At 37.6% G+C, this 23,572-nt stretch overlaps 1 protein-coding gene across 4 annotated transcripts in view; it reads left to right on the top strand.

Moving 5' to 3' along the window:
• Positions 1 to 23,572, top strand: part of ADGRG6 (adhesion G protein-coupled receptor G6) — a 154,258-nt gene that overhangs the window by 3,874 nt on the left and 126,812 nt on the right. For all 4 annotated transcript variants that reach the window (XM_065931247.1, XM_065931250.1, XM_065931248.1 and 1 more), the window contains exon 2: positions 4,401 to 4,501. In XM_065931247.1, the coding sequence (XP_065787319.1) occupies positions 4,401 to 4,501 (101 nt within the window). The remainder of the gene's footprint in view (positions 1 to 4,400; positions 4,502 to 23,572) is intronic.

Raw genomic sequence — 23,572 nt, 5'->3', positions numbered from 1 at the left:
TTTTTAAAGTGAGGAGTAAACCCAACTTAATAAAAGAACTTACTTTAAGTAATATAATAGCACTTCGTTGTTTACGCTCAAGAACATGATCTTTAACCAGACGATGAAACAAGATTATAAGCAGGCTTAAATAAACCAAATTACCATGCTTTTTACTCTGGAAGAATTCAGGCATTCTCTGTGCTATTCCTCATGTCCCTTCCTGAAGAGATTTGCCATAGAAATACAATTGGGATATAGAGAAAGAAGTTAAGTCTGACTATTGCTAATATTAAGAAAATAAGTACCATGTTAATTTTCAACCAATTTCAAAATCTCTTCACTAGTTTCTCTTTAATTGTGACTTTTTAGAGGAGTCAGTAGGAATAAAGAGATGTAAGACAGTAGGTTTTAAAAAAATTTTTATTTTTAATTGGAGGATAATTGCTTTACAATGCTGTGTTGATTTCTGCCTTCCAACAATGTGAATCAGCCATAAGTATACATGTATCCCCTCCTCTTGACGCTCCCTCACCCCTCCACCCCATTTCACCCCTCTAGGTCATCACAGAACACTGGGCAGGTTTTTTAGATTATTTCAGTGATGCATTTGGATTAAATGGTATCTTTAAAGGTTCATATCCACATTTAAAACAATTCTTATAAAAGGGCTGAGTTCTAAAACTTTCTGATGCAGGATTTAAGCATGTTGCATCTTGCAGTCTATATACTTTGAAAAGAAGAGTGCGTTTGCAATAGAGTTAGCTTGGTTCTCAAAAAGGACCATTGAGTTGGAAGCCAGGTGACCCAGGAGGTCTTTTTGATTTTGCCATCACTGATTATGTGATCTTGGGCAAGTAGTTTAAACATCATAGTTTTTTCATTTGTGAAATGATGGGTTTTGTTGCATAACTTCTAGATTCTTTTCACGTTATAGAAGTCTATGTCTTTTACTTAAAAAGCATTCTTGTTCTTTTCAATAGAACGCTGAGGCCACAACTAGAGTGACACAGAATTACACTGTGTTTTTGTAGTTCCTGTTTAGAACCTTAGTAACCCTGTTCAGGATTTTCCATTTTTGTGAGAAAGTTGTTTCAATCCCAGGGATGTGTCTTTGCCAAGTGATCCCTTGAGAAGACAGACAGTGCTTTCCTCCCTCTGTTCTATTCTTAATTTATTTGTTTCTGTTCTCCAGTAAACAGTTAAGTGGATGAAAGTTGGCTTGTCATATGGTTTATGTTGGTTACAAGTGCTTGCCTTGTCCTGGGTTCCTTTTCTGAACAACATGATGGAGTCCTAAGAACTGGAATGCATTAAGCTCTTGGTTGCCATTTGCAGCTCCTGTCTAATAGGATTGTAGGCAGCTTTTGTAAAATAGCTTCAGGAGTGAACATGGAACTCTTAAGTGTCAGTGCCTTTTATAGCAAAAGAAAGTTGCATGAGCACGTGAAATAGACACCATGAAATTGAGTGTCACCAAACTAATGAATGTCATTCCCCGAGTGTTGTTTAGAAGACCTGGGAACGTAAGAGAAGGGCACTATTCACTAAAAGTGTCCTGATACTGATAAAGGAGGATTGTTATGTACCACAAAGGTTGAGAAGCTTCAGTTCTCCTGGACTAATATTCCTTCTGTTAATGTCTATGAGGCTACCATCCAGGCTTTTCTGGTTTGCCCATTTGTTTCTCTGGGCCTCAGTTTTCTCCTCCATAAAATGAGGAGGTTAGACTTTATCTCTGACCCTTCCAGTTCTAAACTTCTTTGAATATATGATTGTTCTTTAGTCTCAGAAGTACACTCATCCATGCTCAGCATGAATGGGAAACACCTCATATATCCAGCATCAATGGGAAATGGGCCCTTCTTCCAAATAAGTGAACTTTCCATGGAACAAAGATTTACTGGCCACCCTTTTCAAACTCTCGTTAAGTTCCATGCAATGTTAATCTAGTTCTTTCTGTAATATTCTATTTACAGAAGAGAAAATAGGTTCAGAATTTAAAGTACTTGCCCCTTCAAAGCACACAGTAGTTAGAGGTACCAGGATGTAACTCTAATGCTATTCCAGAGTTCCCATCCATTATAATTTTGTTATTATTAATGACTCACTGGGATTTCCCAAGTGGCACAGTGGTAAGGAATCCACCTGCCAATGCAGGAGATGCAAGAGACCTGGGTTTGATCCCTGGGTTGGGAAGATCCCCTGGAAAAGGAATTGGCAACCCGCTCCAGCATTCTTGCCTGGAAATCCCCGTGGACAGGGGAAGCTGACGAACTCAGTCCAGGGGGTCACAAAGAGTCGGACACAACTGAGCGACTGAGCGCAGCAAATGACTCTAGAACATCTTGCTTCTCATGTAAGCAGTAACACTACTTTTAATTTCAAATATTTTGGATGGATGTATTTGAAAATATACCTTCCATGCAAAAATACTTTTAAAAATTAATATTTAAAAATTTTCATTGGTACAGTTGATTTACAATGTTGTGCAAAAGTACTGTGTAGCTGTTTTCTTGTGTAGAGTTTCTGCTAAGAGCTGTGTGATGCTGGGGCTTCTAGTTTGGTGCATATAAAATAACATGAACAGAATCAGATACTATTTTAAATTTCTTCTTTCATGGCATACTTGAATAGTCTATTTCATCTCTGTTCCGAGGAGATCCCAGAAATAGCTACAAAGTCAATAGATTGGTGTTGGTTTATAATATTGATCCTATTGCCTGTTCTTGGTAAAGTCCTTTTTTTTTCTTACTTCACTGTTGACAAAATAACCACATTTATATTAGAATGCTCAGGATGATAGTAACAATAAAAATAGCTAATATTATTGAACACTCGGGCTTCCCTGGTGGCCTAGCAGTAAAGAATCCGCCAGCCAGTGCAGGAGACACAGGTTTGATCCCTGGGTTGGGAAGATCCCCTGGAGAAGGGAGTGGCTACCCACTCCGTTATTCTTGCCTCAGAAATCCCATGGATAGAGGAGCCTGCTGGGCCACAGTCCAGGGGGTCACAAAAGAGTCGGACACGTCTTAGTGACTAAACAACAATAACTGAGCACTTGCTGAATGTTAGACACGTTTCTTAAAAGACATGATTTGATTTAATCATCTGCCAGCTCCATGGACTAGAGTGTATTGATGTTCCTATTTTACAGGTGAAAACTAGGAGGTACAAGGTGGTCAAGTCAATTTTCCAAGGATTACCTAGTTCATCAGTAGCAAACTCAGGTCTGTCTGACTCCAGAGTTTATTCTCTCTTTGCAACTTAAGTAGTTTCTATTTAACAGTCTCTCAGAGAAGTTAGAAGGGCAGGCTTGAGGCAAGTGCAAGAATCAGTTTAATGTCTAATCTTTATTATTCAAGTATTTCTGTTACCACTTTCTGATTTTCTATTTATTATACATTTTTTTTCCAGATAAGCAACCAACCTGCAGGTGAAGAAGTATGTTACTGTGACTCCAAAGCATTTTATAAGTTGCTCCTGTTTTTAGAAATACAATGATTCTTAATTATCACTTATGATTAAAGTAACTCTGGGGGTTTTAAGATCTGGAGGTTTCTTCCTGCCACTCACCTTTCTTCCTGCCTCATGACTCTCCTACTCACCAGTTCATTCATGGTTCCTTTTTGTGACTGCCTTTCACACCCACTGCCCCCTTCCGTGGTTTGCTTCTTTTGATAGGGCTAAGTCAGTGGAAGGTAGCATGCCACTGTCTTCAGCCCAGATAATATGGATGTTCCCATCTAAATCATTAAGTGTAATTTTGAGTTTAGAGATAAGACTACTCTACAGAGAACTGAGGGTCTTCAAAGCACCACCCCTCCATTTAATGTCATTTATTAGGTTCTACAATACTTGGTATTTACTAGCCATTTAAAAACATTGACAACTATTAATATATATAATTTTAGAACTGACAGTACTAATTAAGCTAAGCTTCAGTACTTAATTTTAGAGTAAAGAAGAAAGTTTGGGCGCTTTGATTTTAACATTTCCGCTTGAAAAGCAGCAGATATTATAAAATGAAAACTTTTCCTTAAGAGTTTAAATTTCTGGGAGATTATAGAAGAGGTTGGTAAAAGCATCCTCGTGGTACTCAGATGGGCACATGTACTGATGATGCTGAAGACTGATGCTAGAATTATTATTATTTTTTTTAAATAAGTGATTTTTTTTCCTTGAATTATCAGAATACTTCCCCATCTTTTTGCAGGAGTGGAAGTTGTCACCAAGTAGCAAATAAAATGCATGGGTTTTTTTCTCTTACCTAATTAGCTTAAAGGGGGATCCTTAGTTTATCATCTTCAAGGCTTCTTTTCTTCCTTGGAAGCAAGGCTGGGAAAGGTTCTTTTTCAGTCCCTGCTAGAAACCTCCGTTTTTTGACTGCATGTCCTGATGGTTGCTTTCTTTCGTGGCAGGATGTTTCACTCAGGCCGCATGTGGAGCTGTCATTGGAAGTGGAAGCCAAGTTCTCTTTTGTTCATATTTGCTTTGTGTCTTGTGTATGCTCCTGTCTCAGGTAAGTAGGACTCTTTTTCTTTCAAACTCTGTATTTAATAATGATGACATTGCCGGCAGTGTGAGTGTGCGTTTTATTTGCTGACTTTTTCTGTCCTTACAGGCTTTGGTGGCCTCTCATTCCTCTTGAATTATGTGTGAATTCTATTACTTTGATTATTGTTTTATTTTCTTTGATCTTCGCTACATTGCTTTTCGTTTTATTTATTTATCTAACCCATATTGAGTGATAAGATAGCCACATACCTGACATTGAAAGTATGCTAGCTGTTTCCTACAAGTGAATAAATAAACAGCACTTAACTATTTTCAAGTTTTCATTCAGTTCTTTACGAAAAGTAGAGACTGTGTTATTATTCTGATTTTATTGCCATGTTTGAGATAGGAATTTGGAATTAAGTTTTTAGACCATGAAGTAGTTGCCTCAAAATGATGTGACAAAGTTTATTTTAATTACAGTACTTTTGGAATGAAGATATTTAATTTTTTAAATGAGCGCAGTTTTTTTCTCAACTAACAAGGCCTTTTTAGCTGTTATTGAAACCAAATTTTCTATCAACAGTAGTTATGTGAATGAGCCAATAGGAACCTGAGGAATGTTAATGATCTTTAAAAGTTACCTGATTTTGTTGCTTGAGCAAACTGAATTTCGCTTGTGCCCATTTTGTTTTACTTTTTTTTTTTACAGCTATATTTATTCAGCTTATTATATTTTCCTTTAGAATGAAATCATTACCATGAAGTCTTATATACTGATTACTTGGAATTTACTCATGATTTTATACATTCCATATTTATAATATACCTGTACGTTATTATAAATAATACATATAACAAATCATGGAAAAAGATTGTTAAAATTGCTTTTTCATAGGTCAAGATATTCAACTAGTATTTAATATATAAAATACTTTTTTCCCAAGCCATCAAGTATTTTAAGAGTTTCAGCTACTTAGTTGGAAAATCCCTGCTACTTAATGTTTAATTGCTTCAAAACAGAACTGAACTTTGAGTGGTTTTTTTTTGGTATATTTGTTTCAATTTCACTAGAAAGTTTATTTTTCTGTTACTTTCATTGTCAGAAAGAGGAAGCACACTTGTAAAGAGATCTGAAAATTGTATATATGTTGGATTCTATCATGTACAGTCAAACTATTTCTTGACTTTTCAAAAGTGCTTCTCCAAGAGTCAATTACATGATGTAAGATGAATTATGAGATTAAAATTAGTTGAGGTCTATTTACTTTCATTTTGTTAGATCATGGCATTTGCAAATTTTCAAGCTTTCTTCAAAAATTAAATTGGGAGTTTTTATTTTAGATGTCAGTATGTTAATTGATATGTGCACATTCATTATTTTTATCATGTGAATAAATTACATGAAACCCATGTTTTTAGACTGAACAAATAAGGTCAGCTGAGCTGAAACCAGGGTGGGGCAGGGGAAGCACCTGGGATGTAAGATTTCAGGAGGCTCTTGTTCTCAAAGGTATGAGAATCAGAGTACTTAAATGTGTTTTTAAGTTACTGTCTGACACAAGAAATCTTTTGAAGAAATTTCTCTTATTACTCCACATGGTGTGTGTATCACCTAAGGCTTTGTGACAGATAGTCACCTGTATTTACTCATGAAGCCAGAATATTTTGTATCTGTATGTCTTACACGTGACTCACTTAAAATGCCACCGCCTTCCACGTGAATAGCTGAACTCACAGAAGGACTTTAGGGGCTATTATTGGCATTTTTATATAAAATTTTTGCCTTATAAGTAACTCAGAGGGTTCATGAAAATAATGCATGTTAAAACTTTACTATCAATATATCTAATTTTCAGAGTCCTATCTTTAAATCATTGTGTAATATCACTATATTTTTAAAGAACATCTGTGCCTAACTGTTATTTTTGTCTCTGTATAGGAACTCTGACTTTTTTCACTTCTGTGGATGATCCCTGGATGATCTCATTGAATCCAGTGGTTTTAAGTGGCATCTTGATGCCAGTATCTCCTCAGTACTTATCTTTGGCCAGAACCCCTTTCTGGACCCTGGAATTACCTCTTGGGTTGCCTGTCCTCAGACACTTGGATGTGTAATAGGCCTCAAACTTCACGTGTGTGAACAAGATTCTTGATTCCTACCTCCTATCTCCAAATCTGCTTCACTCACATGCATTCCAGTAATCCTCAGTTCAGTTCAGTCGCTCATTCGTGACCGACTCTTTGCGACCCCTTGGACTGCAGCACACCAGGCTTCCCTGTCCATCACCAACTCCTGGAACTTGCTCAAACTCATGTCCGTCGGGTCAGTGATGCCATCCAACCATCTCATCCTCTGTCATCCCTTTCTCCTCCTGCCTTCAATCTTTCCCAGTACCTCCTACTTCCTGCTGTTCTCTCCTAAACTCAGTTTTTTAGGCACATGTTCTTTCTATTCCTTGACTGGGCATTCAGTACCCTGTTCTCCCTAATCTTGGTTCTTTCTTGATGCTCAGGTCTTAATTATTACCATCTCAGATAAGCCTGCTTATCCCCCAATTCAAAGGAGCCTTGTGGTCACTCTCGTTTTACCTTTAGTGATCATCTGTTGATTTTGGTTACTCTTCTTCTTGTTAATGTTTTGTTAATTTGACTGCTATAGCTGGATTGGAGGGTTGGCAAAACCTCTTGATTGTTAAGATTGACACCTAGTTCAGATGATTGAAAATTAGGTTCCTATAGTTTGATTCTGATAATATCCACATTTTACCTCATCACGTAGAACTACAACGTTGAGTCTTCTAGGCAAGTTAACATTTGTAGTTTTGTGGACATTTACAAAGCAAATAGTATACAAGGTTTATGCCCTTCAGGATTTTAAAAAGTAGTAAAGAAAAAGAATGCCTTGTCTTTTGACAGCTGATGAATATAATTCTTAAGAAGAACTACAGTAGTATGACCTTTGAATATTTAAACTGGCCCCACAGAAGTACAAATTACAAAATGTGATTGTTTTTTACCCACTAGCCTGACAATATTTAGAAAGGCTGGTAACATCCAGTATTATCAAAGTTTGGGTAAAAGGCATGCACTAACATGGTGGCTCTATCTTTTGGAATAAAACATGGAATGATACACATCAGGTTTTAAAATGGATTGTTACAGGGGCATAAAATGGATTATTTTAGGGTGGGAGTGAGAAGCGGGAAAGTGATGGAACGTCACACAACTACAGATTGCAAATTGCCTTGTTACAGTGAGCATGTATTATTTTAGTAATTTGGGGAAACAAAAAATCTTGATGAAATTCTTTGGTGTTAAAAAAAACGCATTAAAATATTGGCCAGAGAGACTGTTGACGTGTATGAATATTACACTTTTCTGTTAATCACGACCGTTACTCTAGCTCTTCCTTCACTTGATAAGAATCTCCAAATGGTGTTTCAAATAAGAACCTCTTTTTATGTAGCGTGACACGCTACAACTCTGAAGATGAATGATGATATCTCAAGCAGACAGAAGGTTGTGGCTTCAAACAGAGTGGGAAACAAACAGCCCAGAGCCAATGAATTCCTTAGCAACCAGGAGGCTGTTTCCACACAGATAGCCTTAGTCACGAGCGCTGAGGCAGGAGCCTCCCTTCACTCCTGAAAATTGATGACTTCAGCAGATTATTTCAACCCTCAGTGCTATGCTGATTTCTATGATAGGGCAACAGCTAAAAGGGAAATGTTTCCTAAAGTACAATCTGACCTGAATTGTGTACTTTCTAGCCCAGAGCCCTGCATGGTTCTGGAAGGCAGATGATTGAGCTAAAGAAATCTTGTGCTTCTTTGGATTTGTTTGTATGTTCAGTTTTCTCATGATCATAGAATGGGCAATTATTTTATCAGTTACATTGCAATCTGTGATGGAGCATTAGACATCTTTTATACATGTTTTGTATTTGCTCAACAGACTTTCCAATGCATAGAAAAATAATCTTTTTTATAAATCTCCTAGTTTTGTTTTCCCTAGCCATTTTAGTATGACTATGTCATTAATTCACTGAAGAAGGAAATGGCAACCCACTCTAGTGTCTTTGCATTAATTACTAAATAAGTATATCTGGAAGGTCAGAAATAGGGATCTACTTGTGTTAACTATTCTTATCAAGTGAAGAAAGAGCCAGAGTAATGCTTAAGTGACTAACAGAAAATTACATGATGATGAATTTTTGTGGGTTTTTTCCTTCAGTCAGGGTCAAAGTGCTCCAAGTTACTGTCTGAGGCTTTCAGCTAAAAGGCTGTGTTCCCATTCTACACTTCAGTTTAGAAGAGCCAGTGTGACTGAATAAGCAAACCTCAGAAAGTTGTATACAGAAGTCTCTTTGATGCATCTTCCCTGTAGATAATTTCCCTCATATTGCTGTGACATGATCTGGATTTGCTGTAGGTAAATGTGAAGTCTTATAGTGGGGTCATAAAGTCAATTACATAAATGTGGAATGGGGGTGACTCATCTTGTCACCGGGGTGACAAGATCAAGTGACTCAGCGGTGTGATGGGCCTCCAGTGACACCGACACCGCTTCGGAATCAAGCACCAGGAAGGGGAGGGTACTGTACGGAGTCCTCCCTTCACTGGTCAGGTCACGTCTGTCTCCAGGCTTGGCTGTCCTCCTTTGGAGAGGGTTGGTACACAGCTTGTAGACCAGGCAGATCAGGCTGGTGACGAGTCTCTAGTAATCTGAGGAATGTTTTAGAGCATCTGTCTCCACCGTGTTAATGTGAGGCTTCTCTGGGGCTGGGCGGCAGCTGTGGACTCAGTCCTTAGAGTCAGCCACCACAGCGTTGCTTTGGTGTAACAACTTGGTCTTTCTGAAAGAGGAAAAGTCTTACTGAATTAAAATTTAAAAAAATGATTTAAATGGTACATTTACTTTGGAATAGTAAAGTCAGTAGGAGTGAAGTGGTGGTCTTTGGATGGAGTGGTCAGGTGGAAGTGATAACTCACTCAGTCTAAATATTTTGGGGTTGATGTTTCAAGGACCAAATGGCTTTTAGGAATCGGTTGCCAAAAGATAAAACCAGCTGTCCTTTGAAACTGCCATCACTGGCGATGAAGAAGGAATGCAGAAGGGATCTTAATATTGAGGAGGAATTTGTACTAAAACCCATGAAGGCCTCCTCATTCTCCAGTTTAATCATGGAGTGAGTGTGTGTGGATAGTCTTTGTTTTTAATCTTTCACACCCCACTTTGGTAGCCAAAAATTTGTTTTCCATGGTTGTGAATCTGTTTCTGTTTTGTAAGTAAGTTCATCAGAACTGCTTTTTGTTATTGTTGTTCGGCCGCCAAGTCATATCTGACGCTGCGACCCCATGAACTGCAGCGCGCCAGGCTTCCCTGTCCATCATCTCCCAGAGTTTGTTCAAATTCATGTCCATTGAGTTGGTGATGCCATCCAACCATCTCATCCTCTTAGGTCCCACGTATAAGTAATGTCATATGGTATTTGTCTTTCTCTATCTGATTTACTTCACTTAGTAAGATAATCTCTAGGTCCATCCATTTTGCTACAGAGAGGGTCTTTATATATATATATATATATATACACACATTTTAATAGTTACCTGAAAAGGTTCCTCTGTGTATATTTTCTTTCAATTTTAGTAGGTAAGTTTTATACACAGTGAGAAATTAGGAAGGTAACTTTCTTAGATAAGATAAATTTTAGAACTCTAGGCTTTGGCAGGTACAAAATTTCCTGCCACTTTCAAATGAATAATTCTTTATGGAGTTTTCCTTTTATTTTCAACAAGAAAAATTATTTTATTTTCCTTTTATTTTCACTCTTCTAAGATTGCAGTATAATAGTATTTAGTAAGTAAAGAATGTGGAAAAGAACAAAATGGAAAAGAACCAACAAGAGAGGGAAAAAAAAAACTTATTCTAGACTTAATGAGTAAGTATGTTTTACAGGGTGGAGTAGCAGAGGAGGAAAGAGTGAGTCTAGCAAATCTAAAAGTTTGGTATGCTTAATCAGAAACTTTCCCTCCCCCAATATTATTAAAGTACATTAGACATTTGTGAGAGCATTATAGTACTTAAAGGAGTTACAGAGAACGTGTAATTGTATTGCTCCTTTTAAATGCATTTAAACTCTTAAGGGCTATGTTATCATAATTCCATAATTTTTGAGTACTGTGTGTGTGTATCAGATATGTATCAGGCTCTTATCAAAGTCCTGGCTATGCAGAACTAAATCATGGACTTTTAGTGTTGTTGGGGAGGCTGATATGAGACAAACAGGAAGCACTGTGATATGTGGTCTAATAAAATTGTGACTCTGATATCAAGGGATAACAGAAGAGATCTCAGAAAAGTTTGCACACGGGAGGTAATGTTAAAACTGCATCTTGTATCAAGGGTGATGAAAAAGTATTTACAAGATGATATGGCTTTGTCATTCACCATTTGAAGAACTTGCCCTCTAATCAGGTTGGAGGGCTGGCTGTAAAATCTGATGCAGTTGTGGGAGTGGTTCATCCCTGTTGAGTATCATATCTGGCAAGAAGATAGAAGGTGAATATGGAAACGGAGAAGGGTGGTGTAGGCAGAGAAGGGGTCAGGGATGAACCCACAAGTGCACTGTGGGTTTTATGAACGTGGTTTTATGAAAGGATCAGTACTTCCTGTTTCTAGGATAAGGATCTCTGCAGAAGAGAATAAAGACTGAACCTAGACATGTAATGGGAAGGCCAGACAGTGGAGGATGTGGCTGGAGGAAAAGTGCTACCAGAATCGAATGAGGGATTCCAACTCAGTCAGGGGATAGCCAGGCCACTGTCAGTAGTAGTCCAGTAAGATACGTGTAACTAGAAAGGTATGCTTGAGAAGCAGAGGGTAAGAACTTCCCTAGATGACAGTCAGATAACTCAGTAGTAGAATTGTCTTTGGTTTATTGAATCTGTAGTTTATGCTTTTTCTCTATCATGCCATTTTACTTCAGAAATGGCAGCCTTCTTTTCCTCCTTAGTGAACTGCATTCATAGATACGTCAAGAAACTGATATTAATAAAATTTTAGACACACTTGATGCCTTCTCTTTCTTGCTCAAACTCATATTTTGTGATCAACAGTTGCTGAATCTAGGTTGGAAATGCCTTCGTTAACTTTATAACGACTCAGTCTGGGGCTCTCATCTCCACCAGGAGTATTGTGTGAGCTCCTGATCATCCCCTTGCATCCAGGGTTTCTGTTAAACCACAATTGGAATCATGCCACCACCCTGATGAAGTCCCCCTAAGATTCTCTCATCGCCCGCTGTGGATAGAGTCCACAGTTCTTACTTTATGTAATTTCACAGCTTCCTAGCTTTATAATGCCATCAAGTGATTAAGTGCTTGCCCTACTGTGTGTGTGTGTGTGTGTGTGTGTGTGTGTGTGTGTGAATGCATGCTCAGTTAGGTCTGACTTTGCGACTCCATGGGCCGCAGCACACCAGGCTTCCCTGTCCTTCATTATCTCCTGGTGTTTGCTTAAACTTATGTCCATTGAGTCGGTGATGCCATCCAACCATCTCATCCCCCTTCTCCTCCTGCCCTCAATCTCTCCCAGCATCAGGAGCTTTTCCAGTGAGTCGGCTCTTCACATCAGGTGGCCAAAGTATTGGAGCTTCAGCTTCAGCATCAGTCCTTCCAATGAATTTCAGTGTTGATTTCCTTTAGGATGGACTGGTTTGATCTCCTTGCAGTCCAAGGAGTCCAAGGAGAGTCCAAGGACTCTCAAGAGTCCTTTGAGAGGTTCAGGGGTTCAACCCTTCTATCTTTGTGGAAGACTAGCTATTTAAGGGGGGATATTTCATAAAATTGTATAATAATTACTCGAGCCTCCAGGTGAGTAAAAATAACCAGAGAATTTATTTTCACTTGTGCCGAGGGCTAGACTTATGGAAATACATTTCTTTAGTGGCAAACTCATTGCTGTTAAAATGTACACTCTAAAAAAAATCTATTTTTGTTGGAAATAGTGAAAGTTATTATTTGCTTAAAAATTTTTCAACTGTCCCCACATTGTCCTGCATCAGTTCTAGTCTTTTCTTTACAAAGCAAAGAAAAATTTCCCACATGCCACTCAACATTTTTGTTCTTTTCGGTTTTCATTCTCATTCATCATTCCTTTTATTTCTGAAAATCTTACAAGACTACATTTGGATTTATTACTTCCTCACACTTAAAAATAGATCATTCTGCTCTAGAGACACATTGACAGGTATCTCTCTGTATGTGTATGTAAACAATTATGTTATCTTCTCTAAAGATCTCCTGAGTTAGTCTGAACTTCTCCAGAGGGTTTTTTTATTAAAAATTTTTCTTTTCAAGGAGGTGGACCATAGTCACTGCAATAACATTTTGTTATTAAATGGACAAAAAAACACTTTCTTCAAAGAAAGTCTGTTTTAGGTTGAAATTATGTCACAGAGTGAAATGGCTTATATTCAGCTTTTAGAATATACTGCTTTGCATGTGTTTCATATTCTTTAAATTGTTCCTTTGGGTGCCTCTGACTTCCTAGAAGTTTATGTTACTGCTTTTTTGTTGTTGTTGTTGTTATTGTTGTTCATTTAAATCAGATTTATATCCTGATTTACCTAGTTAGTTGTTTTCCATTCCTATTTCTTTAATTTTGAGTACTTTTAAATATACCCATCATATCAAAGTTTTCTTTGAGACAGTTATGTAGATAATTATTTCAAAGTGGTTGGTTCAAGTGAAGCTGAAAGACTTATCTTTTTTCTCTTTTTGCTGTGCATGCTTGGCTTTACAACATTTATTTTTATTATAGTTATATTTAAAAACACATTGAGCTGGGAGTTTTTGGCTAACTTACATTTAAACCTCCCTTATGAAGCAGAAATAGGTAGAATATAGGTAGAAATAGGTAGATATATAATTTGTTTGGTTAGAAAAACAGTTCTTTGAAAGTGAAAGTCGCTCAGTCTTGTCCTATTCTTTGTCAGCCCATGAACTATACATATACAGTCCATGGAATACTCCAGGCCAGAATACTGGAGTGGGTAACCGTTCCCTTCTTTAGGGGATCTTCCTGACCCAGGAATCAAACTGACCCAGAAATTGAACCAGGATCTCCTATATTGCAGGTGGATTCTTTACCAGCTAAACTACCAAGGAGTCTTTCAGCTTTTAGGGCAGAATATAGAAACTAAACCAGTTTTGTTATTCATCTGGAAACTAAAATCAGATTTGAAGTCTAATCATCAAATTGAACTTTTTTTCCCATATTATTAAAGGATGACTTTTAATTTTTTCCAAAGTAAGACCATAGTACCATCTGAATATTTTATATCATAATAATCCTAGTCATCAATACAATCTATTGGGCTATTTCAGGTTAACAACACAAGTGAATCCTGTGTTGCTGAAGAGAAAACTGCCTTTGAAAAGTACAATGTAAAAAATATAAACCTACTTTGGATTTTATTAAAACTTGAGCTGCACATGCCATGGTATTACTGATTTTTTTGATGCATCTAAGCTAATGGTGAGAAGGAAAAGTTTGCTTCGATATCACTGACACTGCTAAGTTGACTTTGAGCGCCTTGATCCATCAGTAACATGAGTTAAATGCTGACTCTGAACTAAAATTTTGCAAAGATTTTTTTTATACTCAGAGATACCTTCTCAGTGTGTGTACTGGAGCTTTATTCCTCGCGGACTCTAGGTAGGAGGAGGCAGTTATTATATGTAGTGAAACGTGTGCCTGATTTTTTAGATTCTGTTTCTGGCAAAATCAGGCAGAAGGTGGTTGAAAATGGTTACACTGGATGATTGAGTTCCAGGGAACAACTGACTGGAAGGAGACACTTCAAGATACATTGGGTTGATGGAAATGTTCCAAATTTTGGTTGGAATGTAGTTACATAGGGGTATACATCCTCAAACCTGACTGAACAGCATACTTAAAATCTATGCATTTTAACGTGTGTCAATTATACCTCGAAAAGAAGTCTCAGCTAATTGGAAAAAATATTAATAATAGTTCTGCTGCGGCTGTTTAGTTGCTAAGTCGCGTCCTACCCTTTGTGACCGAATGGACTGTAGCCTGCCAAGCTCCTCTGTCCATTGGATTTCCCAGGCAAGCGTCCTGAAGTGGGTTGCCATTTCCTTTTCCAGGGGATCTACCCAACGCAGGCGTCAAACTCGAGTCTCCTGCATTGGCTGGTGATTCTTCACCACTGAGTTACCTGGAAAGCCAGCATAGTTCTAGAACACAATAAGTAGATTTCTGATACCTCCAGAACTGTCAGAATTTTATTAGCTATATAGAGAATTAAATAATAGTGTTCTAAAATACAACCTCTTTGTTGATTTGCTGGCTTTTGTTCTGTTCTGTTTTTGTTTACATACAGCCAAAGCTAGCGGGAAAGGATTATTTAGTTTTATTATTTATGAGTTAGATATGCTTATTCAGATATTTTCAGTCCTTACAAATACTCTTTTATCTCTGTTTGTAGAAATTTCTGCAAAGGATGAAACCTCACCTAGTTCCAGTGTAAGCTTCCATCTCACCCTCCTTTAGCCTCTATATTCAAAAGTTTAACTTACTATATCTTTACCTGGCAGATCTTTTCTGTGAGTCTTTCCTTCATTTAATAAAAATACATACAATGATCAGTATATAATTATATATCAAATTTTGCTTCTTAACCTATACCTTAATGGAGATTTATTGATATTATTGGCTTGTTACTCTTAATAAAAATGAAAGAAAAAAGGATGCCTCAAGAACATTCACTCCATTAGTTGTAGTGTTATTTTTCTTTTTTCATGTTTTTCTTTCTGTTCATTTTGTTTTACCTTAACAGAACTGTTTATCATTTACTAGAAAGGGATTTGTACTAGTTTCACAAACATATGGTATTTGTGAAAAACTCCACAAATCTTTTTGTAAAGTTGGTTGCTCAGCAAATATAAGGCATGAACCAGAAAGTAAATTACAAACACTTAAAAATTCCAACCTAGAGTAGACTCAGCACCTGGTGAATGCTTTCTGAGGGGTTATTTGTTCTGCTCTGGTCCCCGACTTGAGAGGTTTTCATGGGTAAACAGTGGGTTGAAAGCATCAGTCAAGGCAGTCTCATTTCAGAAGATGCACCTGCTATGACTGTGTCCCTGGATGAAGGTCAGTGTTTGCCTAGGAAGGGTGTAATCAGAATGGAGCCATTGATGGAGGCAAAATAATGGAACAAATAATCATCAACTGTTAATTTTAAGATCCCAGATGATGCACAGATTATACAAAGACATCTTCCAAAAGAGAGAATGTATCCTTATTGGGTGAATAATTTGAGGAAATCCAAAGGGGGAAAATGGCATCATTTTAAACTTCAGTAAGTGTTAAAAAAAGATGAAGCTCAACTTTTACATCTTAAAGTCTGATCTTATTTCTGAGTTTCAGAGAAGTTTACAATTAAGCTGATTTTGCTGATGTTTTAGTAAGTGGGCCCTATGCTAGAGTTATAATTTAATTGTGCCCATGATAGGGCAGCATTTTATTTTTCTTAAAAAAAAAAAAACTTCATATATTGTTAAGACACTGGTGATACTTTGAAATTGAGCCTACATGATGGTAGAGTAGGGGAAATTCTACGGCTCTACTATCTCGTGAAGCCACTACTATCTATCTAGTTACCTATGCAATTGCTCAGAAAGTGCTGTCAGACAGAAATATGGGGCTTACACATTCTGTGTTTCTTTCTGTTAAGCACCAGAGGTTTGTTCTGTCAGTTATCCAACGTCTGAAAACAGTTTTTTGATGTATTTTGTCCACTTACGTGTTTGTATGCTGGGAGGGGAAGTCCAGTACTTGTTACTTCATTATAGCTGAAGCAGGAGTCCCCACCACTTTATTTGAAGTTAATGTAAGCTTGTATTTATTCGCCAGTCATTTGATTTACAGCAAAGTTCTTTTCTTTGAGGACTGATTTGTTAATTGGAGAGTGCTGTCTCTCTTGAGTAAATCATGCCCATGAAGTGTCATCATTGATTTTTTTTCTTCCAGTTTTATTGAGATACAGTTTACATACCGCACAATGATTTTTAATTTTGACTCCTTTAGAGTGAAGAGAGATTGCTTATGAAGTGATCTGAACACAGAATCCTTATTTTTGAGTTTTATCATTTAGTCATTATTAAACAGCTATTTGTATTTACCTTTATTCAAAGTCTTTCTCATGATTCGACCAAGTTTTCATAGGCTTATATATCCTTTTACTTTTGTATATGTATTGAGTCATGTACAATATAGTCAATTTCATAACTAGAATATGATGTATAACTGGCAAAAAATAGTAACAAATATCATCTAGTAAGCGTAACTCAACTAATGGGAACAGCTATTCAGAGGGTCGTTAGCTTTGAATAGTCAACTTGTTGTATCATTCAGTATTTTACAGAGTGTGTTACACTGTTTTATCATACAGTGTTTAGTCATCGAAGTAGGTTAACCTGAGGCCTCGGTTGAGTGCAGGTTAGCTAGGAGAGCCTCTTGTGGATCTCTGGGCTGCAGCCTAAGGTGTTTATTCTTCATCCGAGCTGTTTTTTCCTGGTTTCAGTGTCACTACTGTAATATTTCTTCCCTCCAGAATCAAAATGTCAATGATACCTTTGAGTCTTAGCAACACTCTGTAAGACCTAAGCGAAATGAAAGTCGCTCGGTTGTGTCCAAGTTTTTGTGACCCCATGGACTACAGAGTCCATGGAATTCTCCAGACCAGAATACTGGAGTGGATAGCCTTTCCCTTCTCCAAGGGATCTTCCCAACCCAGCGATTGAACCCAGGTTTCACACATTGCAGGAGGATTCTTTACCAGCTGAGCCACAAGAGAAGCCCAAGAATCCTGGAGTGGGTCGCCTATCTCTTCTCCAGGGGATCTTCCCGACCCAGAAATCGAACCGGGGTCTCCTGCATTGCAGGTGAATTCTTTACCAACTGAGCTATCAGGGAAGCCCCCTGTAAAGCCTAATCTATTGCTATATCTGGGAGCATCTCTTGTATCTCTTTGATTTTTTGAATGCCCTTCAATATTTTTCCTCCTAAGGTCATTTTAAATTGATTAACTATTGGCTGTGTTGGTTCTTGGTTGCAGCACGCAGGAGCTTTCATCATGGCTGGCGGGCTGCTCTCTACTTGTGGCACATGGGGTCAGTAGCCCCGCGGTTTGTGGGGTCTTAGTTCCCTGATCAGGAATCGAACCTGCAATCCCTGCATTGCCAGGCAGATTCTTAATCTCTGGACCACCAGGGAAGTCCATGCTCTTCATCCTTATGTAGAGCCTGATGGTTTCTTACCTCAACTTTTGTAATAATAGAAAAACTGGTGCTGTTGATGCCTGTTTTCATCTGTAAGCTAGTAATAAACCACTTTCGTGTAAACATTTCGTGTAAACTAAGAACATGGAGTTCTTAGTTGCGGCAGGCAGGATCTTTCATTGTGGCTGCCAGGAACCAGCAGGAGGGAAGGCTATCTGCTCAGGAGCCTTGAAGAGCTTTTGGTTACTGAGTTAATTACTGCCTTTATGGATTAACATTTGAGATCCTTCACCATGTATTCTTTTTTTTTTTTTAATCTTTTTTTAAAAAAATTTTTTTTTCAGTGGGTTTTGTCATACATTGACATGAATCAGCCATAGAGTTACACGTATTCCCCATCCCGATCCCCCCTCCCCCCTCCCTCTCCACCCGACTCCTCTGAGTCCTCCCGGTGCACCAGGCCCGAGCACTTGACTCATGCATCCCACCTGGGCTGGTGATCTGTTTCACCATAGATAATATACATGCTGTTCTTTTGAAACATCCCACCCTCACCTTCTCCCACAGAGTTCAAAAGTCTGTTCTGTACTTCTGTGTCTCTTTTTCTGTTTTGCATATAGGGTTATCATTACCATCTTTCTAAATTCCGTATATATGTGTTAGTATACTGTAATGTTCTTTATCTTTCTGGCTTACTTCACTCTGTATAATGGGCTCTAGTTTCATCCATCTCATTAGAACTGATTCAAATGAATTCTTTTTAACGGCTGAGTAATATTCCATGGTGTATATGTACCACAGCTTCCTTATCCATTCATCTGCTGATGGGCATCTGGGTTGCTTCCATGTCCTGGCTATTATAAACAGTGTTGCGATGAACATTGGGGTGCACGTGTCTCTTTCAGATCTGGTTTCCTCAGTGTGTATGCCCAGAAGTGGGATTGCTGGGTCATATGGCAGTTCTATTTCCAGTTTTTTAAGGAATCGCCACACTGTTCTCCATAGTGGCTGTACTAGTTTGCATTCCCACCAACAGTGTAAGAGGGTTCCCTTTTCTCCACACCCTCTCCAGCATTTATTGCTTGTAGACTTTTGGATAGCAGCCATCCTGACTGGCGTGTAATGGAACCTCATTATGGTTTTGATTTGCATTTCTCTGATAATGAGTGATGTTGAGCATCTTTTCATGTGTTTGTTAGCCATCTGTATGTCTTCTTTGGAGAAATGTCTGTTTAGTTCTTTGGCCCATTTTTTGATTGGGTCATTTATTTTTCTGGAATTGAGCTTCAGGAGTTGCTTGTATATTTTTGAGATTAATCCTTTGTCTGTTTCCTCATTTGCTATTATTTTCTCCCAATCTGAGGGCTGTCTTTTCACCTTACTTATAGTTTCCTTTGTTGTGCAAAAGCTTTTAATTTTCATTAGGTCCCATTTGTTTATTTTTGCTTTTATTTCCAATATTCTGGGAGGTGGGTCATAGAAGATCTTGCTGTGATTTATGTTGGAGAGTGTTTTGCCTATGTTCTCCTCTAGGAGTTTTATAGTTTCTGGTCTTACATTTAGATCTTTAATCCATTTTGAGTTTATTTTTGTGTATGGTGTTAGAAAATGTTCTAGTTTCATTCTTTTACAAGTGGTTGACCAGTTTTCCCAGCACCACTTGTTAAAGAGGTTGTCTTTTTTCCATTGTATATCCTTGCCTCCTTTGTCAAAGATAAGGTGTCCATAGGTTCGTGGATTTATCTCTGGGCTTTCTATTCTGTTCCATTGATCTATATTTCTGTCTTTGTGCCAGTACCATACTGTCTTGATGACTGTGGCTTTGTAGTAGAGTCTGAAGTCAGGCAGGTTGATTCCTCCAGTTCCATTCTTCTTTCTCAAGATTACTTTGGCTATTCGAGGTTTTATGTATTCCCATACAAATTGTGAAATTATTTGTTCTAGTTCTGTGAAAATACCGTTGGTAGCTTGATAGGGATTGCATTGAATCTATAGATTGCTTTGGGTAGAATAGCCATTTTGACAATATTGATTCTTCCAATCCATGAACACGGTATGTTTCTCCATCTGTTTGTGTCCTCTTTGATTTCTTTCATCAGTGTTTTATAGTTTTCTATGTATAGGTCTTTCGTTTCTTTAGGTAGATATACTCCTCAGTATTTTATTCTTTTTGTTGCAATGGTGAATGGTATTGTTTCCTTAATTTCTCTTTCTGTTTTTTCATTGTTAGTATACAGGAATGCAAGGGATTTCTGTGTGTTAATTTTATATTCTGCAACTTTACTATATTCATTGATTAGCTCTAGTAATTTTCTGGAAGAGTCTTTAGGGTTTTCTATGTAGAGGATCATGTCATCTGCAAACAGCGAGAGTTTCACTTCTTCTTTTCCTATCTGGATTCCTTTTATGTCTTTTTCTGCTCTGATTGCTGTGGCCAAAACTTCCAACACTATGTCGAATAGTAGTGTTCACCATGTATTCTTAACTAGTATTTTCTAAGCTATTTCCAAGGTTCCTTATTCATAATCTAATAGATAAATTGGAGAATATATTTTTCTCTGATATTTCATAATCTCCCTGCCTCTAAGTCCTAGACTATTTCCTCAGTCTAAAGCTCCTTTCTCCTCTTTTGCTGCATGTAAGGTGCTTCCCGATCTTAAGACCTGTGCTAAATGCTTCCTCATGGGGGGAACATTTAAGATGAAGCTGTAAGATGAGTAGGTTTTTTCCCCTTAATTTTCATGTATATATATACACCCAGGTAACCACCTGTTTAACATTTTAAAGGTAGAGATGAAGCAGGAAATATTTTCTATATCTCCAATTCTTTTTCCATTTCTCCTTTGGAATTCTATAATAATTTGTACTTATTCTATGTTTTATTGCTGGATTGTGTTTTATTTTTATTCATGTTTATATTTGCTTTTTTATTGCTAATGAGTACTTAGAATGTAGGGGCTATGTCGTCTTCTTTTATTTTTTATTTTTTCTTCTTCACAAAACCAGGAGAGTATGGGTACTGCAATGTGAATGAATTAAAGTACATTATTTAAAGGGAGACATTTAAGATTAAGGTAATCCATCCACTCTATGGGTTTCATGTGAAAAGCACGAAAGCTGTGTCATGAAAACGTAGACCAAGACACAGCCATCCTTATTTATTTATTTATTTATTTAATTTTTAAAATTTATTCATTTATTTGGCTGCACCAGGTCTTAGTTGCAGCATGTGGGATCTAGTTCCCTGACCAGGGATCAAACCTGGGCCCCCTGCATTGGGAGCTCAGAGTCTTAACCACTGGGCCAGCAGGGAAGTCCACAACCATCCTTTTTAGTTATCATACTGGGGTAGATTTACTGAACTGTCCAGAGTGCTGCAGCCCTGGTGGCTTAGTCTGCATTTTATTCATTTTGGCTCTATTGGTGTACCCCATTTATATGGTACTCAAGACAAACTTCCTATGACGTTAATAACAGGAGAGCTCTGACCTTAATGAAACAACATGCCTAAGAGTCCAATATTGTGAAGTTTTCCTTTTCCTGTCTTTTCTTGACTGAGCTGTCCCTGTGGTAGCTTTCAGCTTCCAGCACACCCCCTAAAGTAACCTGCCTTCCTCCCCTTTCCACAGGACTGTGGGAGTGGGGGTATGGGAGAGGCACTGGAACTTCCATGAGCTTTATATTCTGTACATTTCCCAGAAGGCTCCTAGCTTAGCAGAATCTTGGGCTGAGGCTCCAGGGTGTTAAGTAGATTTGGGATTCTGGGCTGCTGTTAATTTTGCCTTAGCTATGTTATGAGTTGGCCTGGGATTTTAACTGAATTTTGTAATGTTATTTCCATGGGAAAAAACGTTCTAAAATCCAAACAACCATCTTGGAGCTTATTTTTTTGTAATATAAGAATTAGTACATTTCGGACTTGGTACTTTTGACCTTTTTATGACCAAATATTTCAAAATTCATTGTGCCTATGCCTTATTCTTTTAAATCAAGTTAAAATAGTCTCAGTATGCATTATTTAGAAACACAATGTAGTCAGTGCTTTAAACATTCATCAATTTATATGATATGCTTCTTATTCAAATGAGTATTTATAGATTTTACTAAAATTAAAAATAGATGCTTGAATTTTAAAACTAGTCTCTGCTGATGCATCCAGGATGATGATGCTGTATCGCAGATTAATTTCTGGGAAATTTACCAAAGAGAATAATTAAGTAGAAATAAAGGCTTCATACATGAAGATGGGACTTCCAGGAACCCGCCTGCCAATGCAGGAGACCTAAGAGATGCAGGTTCAATCCTGGGGCGGAAAGATACCCTGGAGAAAGGCATGGCAACCCACTTCAGTATTCTTGCCTGGAGAATCCCCTTGGACAGAGGAGACGAGTGACCTATATCCATAGGGTCGCAAGGAGTCGGATACAACTGAAGCGACTTAGCACACGAAGTAGAAAAAAACAAAGAGCCACCTAATGTTAACGCTAAATAACTTTATGAATTTTGGGAAAATGGCTATAATTACAATGTAGAAGTGCACACTGTATTTAGAATGATAAACAAGATCAATACTAAATGTTAGATATGTCATGTTTGCAAAGTGCGTGAGCATAAATGACTGGAGAGCTGGCATGCAAGTGTTAAAGTATGTGAGTAAGAAAGTTCAGACTAATGGCTTCAGATTTTCAAAGTGAGTCTTCAAAATAATTTTATTTGATTTTAAACATGTTGCTTCTGGAATAATAAGGCAGGCTGATTAAAGCAGTGTGCATTAAGACAAATTCAGAACTATCATTTTTGTTCCTGTATATTCCCTCATACCAAGTTATTCTTAATAAGCACTTCCCAGTTGTGGTTCTTTTCCCTGTATTACTGTAAGATTTCTGAATTTTCAAAGCTCCTATACAAAAAGAAACAGGAGTTAAAAATTAACAAGACTCGTACAGGAGGCTGACTGGCTATAGTCCAAAGGGTCACAAAGAGTCAGACATGACTGATCTTGTGGTTATTATACATACCATTGCAAAGATAAGTGTCATATCTCATTGAGTCTGATTATTTATAATATGCAATATTATCATCATTTTTGGGCTCTTAGCATCTTCTTTGTCTTCTTCTTTTTTTGGGGATTCTTGAATGTGTTTCAAGATGAGTGTCACATTGAAAGCTGACTCCTTCTCCAGAACAGAGTTGTTTTGTTCTTATGTACCCCTTGACTGTTCCCTGTTCTTTCAAATTAATGGTGCAGAGACAGGCTCATTCTGTGAGACTGAGATCATCTGTTATCAAAACTCGCTTATTAGGTGGAAACAGAGGCTTCATGGCTGAAATGATCACAGAAACATCTGTAGAAAAGACCATCAATCGGGTTGTGTGAAGGTTAAGGAGAGTGTGTGTGTGTTTTGGGGGGCTGGTGAACCCTTTTTGTCCGCTTGTGGGATTTATATTTGCATACGTTTGTTTTTAATTTAGAAGTATTCGCACTTTAAGAATCTTTTTCAGATTAATTGACACAGATCATCCTGTCAGAAACTGATGGCATGCAGAAAAGTCTTCGTACATTATTTAATGATTCAGTACCAAATCACGAGTATTATAAAAGTTATAATTTCTAATCTCAGTCTGGTTATGAAAGACTAGTGTTCCATCTTGCTCTAATACTTTGTTTGGGTATTCACTCTTATTAAGTTCTTTTCAGTTGTAATGTAATTGCCAGTGGGAGATTATTTTTTTAATTGTTTTCGTTTTCAAAACCTGATAAAATAAAGATGGAAACAAATGAG

The sequence above is a fragment of the Muntiacus reevesi genome, chromosome 3 (genome assembly GCF_963930625.1).
Source record: "Muntiacus reevesi chromosome 3, mMunRee1.1, whole genome shotgun sequence".
NCBI classification, from domain to species: domain Eukaryota; kingdom Metazoa; phylum Chordata; class Mammalia; order Artiodactyla; family Cervidae; genus Muntiacus; species Muntiacus reevesi.
Note: the sequence above shows the minus strand (reverse complement) of the source record. Positions and strands in the feature narration are given on the sequence as shown.